General features: G+C 33.4%; 1 protein-coding gene across 4 annotated transcripts in view; it reads left to right on the forward strand.

Annotated features, from left to right (window-relative positions):
* Window positions 1-6487, forward strand: part of LOC145260514 (GDP-D-glucose phosphorylase 1-like) — a 119635-nt gene extending 113148 nt beyond the window's left edge. For 3 of the 4 annotated variants that reach the window (XM_080118645.1, XM_080118646.1, XM_080118644.1), the window contains exon 11: window positions 5510-5773. In XM_080118645.1, coding sequence (XP_079974771.1) covers window positions 5510-5625 — 116 coding nt within the window. In that variant the 3' untranslated portion in view covers window positions 5626-5773. Of the gene's footprint in view, window positions 1-5509 lie in introns of all 4 variants that reach the window. The other variant, XM_080118643.1, reaches the window with a different exon arrangement.
* Window positions 6488-7772: the final 1285 nt, after the last annotated feature.

Below are 7772 nucleotides of genomic sequence, written 5' to 3' on the forward strand. Positions count from 1 at the left end.
TGAAAAGCAAAATAAGTGTCTATTCACAACTGAACATTTTGCTAACCGCATTTCATTTCCTCTGATGATTATTGAAAATCCATGGATTAAGGAAATCAACACAACCCCTTCTGTATATTCCTTTTGTAAAACAATAAATTCTTAATTCGAATATATGTGGCTATATGTCGTTTTTTCAGAATTTAAATATAACCACTAAACTTTATATATATATATATATATATATATATAAAGGGGATTAGAACAATAGTCTAAAGAGCAAAGTATATTTTAATGTATTAGTAAATTCATTAAATACAATTAAAATAAAATAAAAGAAAACAGTGCTCGTTGTAATGTAGATATATAATAAACTCGATAGGCATATATATCCTAGGGCTATTTTAATATTGAGTAAGATGATTGATAATTTGTAATTAAAATTAAAAATCGGTTTCATAAAAAAGAACAAACAAAATCAATAAATTGTACAATCGTTTCGGGGACACAATTTTTTTTATTGAGATAGACAATAAGTCTTGGACAATAATTTTGTCATTTAGTTTTTTAAACAAAGTCTCCTCATCAGCAAAAATATTGGGTGTTTTTTTTTTAAAGACACCAAAAATAAAACTAGCATTTTTTGTAGTAAGGCAGATGTATCTTTTAATGGTTCGCCTTTTAAAGCTCGTAAGTATCATCGTCAATGCAATTATTGGGATGTTAAATGTAGTTATATATATATATATATATATATATATATATATATATATATATATATATATATATATATATAAGGAAATTAAGCCTATATTTAAGAACAAATTGAAATTGATACTGGAGTTTTAGATCTCTTTTCCATTTTATCTTTTATTTGTCACAAAACTCATATACAGTGTCAGCACAAGGAAACATCCTTGTACTTCCTGACAACGTTCAGTAACCCTAGAGATCAGTAATAATATCACTTCCCCAGAAGTATTTTTTTCTGTTCATATTCTCTTTTAACTTTATTTTATCGTTATTTCCATGGCAGGTGCTCGTCTGAGCTCCAATCCCTCGTCCCCCCCCCCTCGCCAATCTTTCACAAGAAACACCCGTCTGGCTGAAACTACTGTCAATAATTTTCCCCACTCTTTATCTGTGCCTAAATCCAAACGTAGATTCCATGAGCAAAGCTTCTTTCTTAGAACTGTACGCCAGTGGAACTCTCTGCCGCTTGCCTGTTTCCCACCTGACTACAACTTGGACGTCTTCAAGTCCAACATAAACAAACTCCTGACAAACCGCCCCCTTAAGTAAGACACTCTATCAAAACCCCCAATACTAATGATTACTACAATACTATCTCATTGATTACTGTACACGCAATAACCCTTATCCCTGAGGGGCCTTCGAGCCTTGATAAGTAGTGATTTCGAAAGTAATAATAAAAATAAAATTACTTGTTTTCCATCAGCTAGAATTGAAACGTGTAGCTCTCTAACTTTATTGATTATCATTTGATCGATACACATACAAAACCTTAAAAAAATAACCCCAATAAAGATATAAATATATATTTGTGTATGTATAGAAATAATGTATTTAGTCGAGTTATGCCTGCCAAGTTCCATTCTTTTTAAATTTGGATCCCTTAGCAGCTATTTTTAAGCCAAATCGAATTTGTTCCACAAGTTCTCAGTTTTTATATATCAAGTTTCAAGACTGTAGACCAAAGATTGGTAGAGTAGTTTGGTAGACTGTTCCTCACATAGACAATATATATATATATATATATATATATATATATATATATATATATATATGTGTGTGTGTGTGTGTGTGTGTGTGTGTGTATATATGACAGTAATCTACAAACACATATTTTGCAGTTCTACTACTCGTCAGAATAGCTTGACTGTTTCAGGATTCGAACCTCAGACCATATCTACTATAGTCAAGTGCATTAACCGTAATGCCATGAGGCCCTGAATGACTTTACAAGTTATTTTTATCGCTTATAAACTTGTTAATTTTTTTAATGATAATATGGTTATTAGCGTCTCCAACCTTGGATATCTAGGAAAACATTTTCCTTAGAAGATCACCCATATTTTTGGGCGTAAATAAATAAGCAAATATTACTTATTTAATATTTTATTTATAAAACAGTTATCTACAAACATGGGTTTCATGGTTCTACCGCTTGTATATAAAATTAATTTTTCCCCTTCCTATTTTCATATGCTTAATTCCTTCTTTATAATTATATATTTTAAAGTTTTTATTCTTGTACTTTATATCTCCTTTAATATATCTTAATACATACTTCCTTCACTCCGAACCTAAATGATCTTAAGCCAGCTTTTATCTATTTTTTATATTTTGGATAATACTGGTCCTTCTCTTCTGATGAGAAGCATTTAGCTTCGAAATGCTATGGCCCAAAGAGTCAAGCTTTTCTGACATAATTTTGAAACAAAATCGGCATTTTCTTTCAAAATTATTTAACATTTCTTAAGCTTCTCTTCAGACCAGGGAGGATGGTAGCAATAAAGTCGGAAAGAGTGATTTTAATAGTGCGAAAACAGGAGCAATAAATGTAAGATTATGGTTTTACATTTGCTAACTGCTCAACATCCTAGATAGAGCAGGTGTGTTTAAACACAGCGCTGCCCAAGAGAAAGATCTATGTTTTTTGTTAATAACTTCAAGGATTGGAAATATCTTCTCCATTATTAAATTATTTCTCTCTAATAGGTTCATAAGAGTAGTGGTTGATGGGCAGAAATCAGAAGCTCTCAGTATTAATGCTGGAATCCCTCAGGGGTCCATCCTAGGCATACCTCTCTTCCTAATCTACATTAATGATCTTCCAAATCATATCCTTACATCATTCATAAACATTTATGCTGATGACTCTACAATCTATGGTAGCACATCAAACACCGTAAACGACCAAGTTCTCTCTGATTCTCTCTCCTCTGATCTTGAGCATGTGGTACAATGAGGAAAGACGTGGCCAGTTACTTCTAATGCATCTAAAACCGAGTTTCTATCTCTACATTATCTACGCTCTAATGCCAATCTGGCATCGGTTGAAATGAATGGCTCTTGTCTTGGGGAGGCTTCATATTTTGACAAGCTTCTGGGCTTGACCTTTACTCCTGACCTGAAATGGAACACATATATCAAATCCATTGTCAAGGTCACTGGAAAAATGGTGGGATCCTTCTACCGCTCCAGTAGATATCTCACTCCTATATACTTTACCTATATAAAAGCCAGGTACGGCCAACGATGGAGTACTGTTGCACATCTGGGCAGGAGCTGCTAGAAGCAGTTTATCCTGCCTTGACAGAGTTCAAAATAGACTTTGTAGCTTAGTGGGGGATGCCCTTTTTTTTCCCTTCAATCTCTTTCCCACAGAAGAGATGTTGCGAGCCTGTCTGCTTTATCATTATTTTCATGGCAAGTACTCATCTGAACTCCAATCTGAGCTTCAATTTATGCCCCTCCCCCACCTCGCCAAACTTTCCCGAAAAATATTCATCTAACCAAAACCACTATCAATAATTTCCCACACTCTTTATCTGTGCCAAAACCTAAATGTAGATTCCATGAACAAAGCTTCTTTTTTAGAACTGTACGCTCGTGAACTCTCTTCCGATTGCCTGCTTTCCAGCTGACTACAATCTGATTGTCTTCAAGTTCAACGTAAACAAGTTCTTGATGAACCGTCCCCCTAAATAATCCAATTTACAAAATTCCCACTACTTATGTTTACTATGCTATAATCCCATTGACTAATGTATACTCATTAACCCTTATCCTCGAGTGGCCTCCGGGTCTTGTTAAGTGATAATTCCTGTGTAAAAAATAAATAAATAAATAAATTCCAGTAAATGACCTACATTATTATTATTTTCAGTACATTAAACCATGGAATGGGTTGGGCGGAGGTGAAAGGTTGGGGATGAAAGAACGGCAAAAGAAACAAAGAACGATAGAGAGACAGATTGAGAGAAGTAAAGAGATAGGAGTTTTAATATAAATATTTTACACACACTTTTTAACATCTACTTTGTTTTTTATGACCTCAGACAATGTCGAGTAGACCTGCTAGTACTGGCAGGCAGATCTGACGTTGCCCGGGATTGAATAATGGTCAACAAATGTTTCACATTCCCATATTTTTATTGCCATCGACACTGGTGAAATCACCCTTTTTTAAATCAAATCGATTGATTGCCTGCTCTAATTGAGGCCCCATTATGATGCATCAGAAGGAAGCTTCAAATCCCTCTCCACAGTGAAAAATATACTGTAGTCTACATTGCATTGTAAAGAACCTACTGTTGATTTTATAAAACTATTTTTATATATAACGACTGGAATTAAAGTTTAAAATGTAAAAGTCAAGTATCATGGTTCAATTGTGCTCTAAACAGAAACATTAATTTCAATTGCAACCCTGTCATATGAAAGAACCTACTATTAATTTTATATGCCTGGCTGTTCTGCTTGTGCAGTGATAATGGCTTGAATTTAAGTTTAAAATGAAGAAGTCAAGTGTCATGAATCAATTGTGCTTTAAATAAAAACATTCATTTTGAACACGCTCCTGTCATATCAAAGAACCTACTGTTGATTTTATATGCTGAGTCTTTCTGCTTGTGTGGTAATAAAACTTCTCAAATCTACGTGATGTTAGGCTGTAGAAGGTGTTAACTTTAGTCAAAGTCGCCTGTTTCTTCTTTCATTGGATTTTTTTTCAGTTATCGATACTTATCAAATACATTCCAATACAAAACCTATCTAAGAACACTACCAGATACATAAAGTAAATTTGTGAAAGTTCATAAAAATCAGACCAGCCAATGTAGAGTCTATAGAGAACGAATTCACACACACACTTTCTTTTTATATAATAGTAGAATATATATATATATATATATATATATATATATATATATATATGTGTGTGTGTATATATAGCTTCATTACACTGTAATAGATTCAAAGGTTGGTCCAAAAAAATTGTTTTAAAGGCATTTTGTATTCCTACACGTCAACAAATAAGAAATAAATAGAGAAAAGAAATAGAAATTATATATATATGACTGACGTAAATGAACATTTAAAATTAAAATGTTTAAATTCGATGTTATTTCACGCGGTTAATGGTAGCCGAATGGATTAGGCCTTCGCTAATCGAGCCAGAGATGTCTCGAGATGCGGGGGATCGAATCGTTCGAGTGGTATTAATCGTGACACCCTGCACTAAAGATTCCTGAAAGGATGAAACACTAGTGTCTGTAGGTATTTAATAATTATTATAGTAAAAAAATAACTATATATATATATATATATATATATATATATATATATATAAAGTGTGAGATGTTATGTGCAAACAAAGTTTTTTTTATTTATTAAAATTTCAAACAATAGCACATTTAGTCACTTTTTTGAACAATTCTGATATTTTCTAATGTCTTCATTGTACGTTGTGTGAATTATCAAATTCCTTTTCTCTTTTTCACAGACAAAGCTTCATACGAGAAATTGTCGGAACAGATGGTGGATGAGACCATTAGCTCTGCCTCTTTTACAGAGCCTGAATTTGAAGACCTCAAGAAAAGAATTCTTGCCCTACTTTGAAAATATGAAGCCAAGAAACCTCAATTTGAATAAGGACAGAACTCAACACCTCCCAGCTTATATGTAGTTTCACAGTGAAACTTTTTTTGGTCTCTCAGCGACGATGAAACTTATATAATCTTGGCATTTTTATTTGTTGAGGCAAGAAGTTGCTGTTCTACTTCATTGCTAATGAGGGTGGGTTAGTAGTATCATTGCTTAAACATTCTTTGCAGCATTTTATGGGTGGCCTGGGTCCAATTCCAATGGGTGGTTCTTTGGTATTTGAAACACAAACAAAATAATTTTTTGTCTTTGTTATTCATTTATTTATTATTTTCTTTAATTTAAAAATCTTTTCTTTTGTTATCTTTTTTGTGCAACTTTACTATACTGTGTCGTCTGACCCAATTGTATATTTTCAAACAAAGCCATTTCAGGGAAAAACATTATTACATATTTCATGTAATATTAAAATTAGTTTAAATTCTGAAAATTATGAAAAATGGTCGAGTAGAAGATGTGCTAGAACCGATTTTCGGAAAAAAGTGTGCAGTATATCCATAGAAAACAAGATAGCCGACCTGAAAGATAGTGTCATTGGATTCTGTGCAAAACAACTTAAACGATAGAATGCAGTTATCTTCCCCGGATTTTGATCTTCTAAAGGGTTAATTTACAGTAAATAACAGCAACTTTTGAAAAACATTTTCTACTGGACCATTTTTCTAATTTTTGGAATTTATTCTTATTTCAGCATGACACGTAAGTACGTAATAATGTCTTTGTCTGAAATGCATTTTTCCGAAGACTCACTATAGTAAAGTTGTATCTCTGTTTTTTTTTTTTTGTTTTGTTTTGAATAAATTGTTTTGTTAACTTTTTTTTTGTGGAGAATTTTGTCAATTAAAATTCTTTAAATAGTATTTATACACAACAATTTTTCACAACGTTTTTCATAAGAGTGCATGAACACATTACACCACACTTGTTATAAGATTAAAATAAGTCTTGAGACCGCCTGATAATGTAAGAATGGGCCAAAATCTTATCTGAGCTTTAATGCTTCATATAGTAAGAAGCATTCCTGATATGTTACTATTTCTTGCCAGGAAGAGTGACTCAGTGTGTCCATGTCATGGAGACATTTCTGGAATGGTTGTTAAATCCTAGGCACAGCAAACAGCTCCTAACATGTAACATATCGAGATACTTTTTCAGAAGAGAAAAAGATTTTGAATTTGTCTGGTTCACTTTCATCCTCCAATTGGCGTTTAAGCTTTAAAGTTAATCAAAGACAGTTATAACGAGTATAGTATCATCAGCATAATTAACATTAATGGTGATTGCAGACTTTCCAGTTCTTTCATCACAGATTAAAAAAAAAAAAAAAAAAAAACGTTGAAGAAAACCAGAGATAAGAGACAACCCATGCATACTCCGAGTTACTTCAACACAATTTGGTTATTATGTTTTGCTATCTCCGATTACATTGAACTTGAAAATGACTAGTCAGCTGGAAAGCAGGGAAACAGAGCAGAGTTCTACAGATGTGCATTTCTAAGAAAGAAGCTTTGTTCATGGAATCTATGTTTAAGTTTAGGCACAGTGAGGGAAAGTATTGATAGTGGTTTCAGCTGGATGAGTGTTTTTCGTGAAAGTCAGTCCAGGAGGAACCATAAATTGGAGCTCAGACAAGCATGTGTTATGAAAATAATGATAAAGCAGGGACAGGTTTATAACGTCTCTTCTGTGGGAAAGAGGTTGCAGGGAAGAGAAAAGAGCCCCCCCCCCCACTAGGTTACAGAATCTATTTTGAACTTTGTCAAAGCAGGTTAAGGTCTTCCTAGCTGCTGCTGCCCAGAAGTACATCCTTGGATGTACTTGGCTCTTATACAGGTAGAGAATTGCATCAGCAGTGAGATATCTACTGGATCGATAGAGTGATCCCACTATTTTTCCAGCGGCCTTGGCAACATATTTAATGTACATGTACCATTTCAGATTAGGAGTAAATGTCAGACCCTGAAGCTTTTCAAAACATGCAGCCTCCCTAAGATGAGAGCCATTCATTTTGATTGATGCCAGATGGGAATCGTTAATGATGGTTAATGATGATAGAAACTTGGTTTTAGATGCATTAAAATTAACCAGCCAGCTCTTTCCCC

The sequence above is a fragment of the Euprymna scolopes genome, chromosome 36, assembly GCF_053919585.1.
Source record: "Euprymna scolopes isolate OS-2025 chromosome 36, ASM5391958v1, whole genome shotgun sequence".
In the NCBI taxonomy this organism is placed as follows: domain Eukaryota; kingdom Metazoa; phylum Mollusca; class Cephalopoda; order Sepiida; family Sepiolidae; genus Euprymna; species Euprymna scolopes.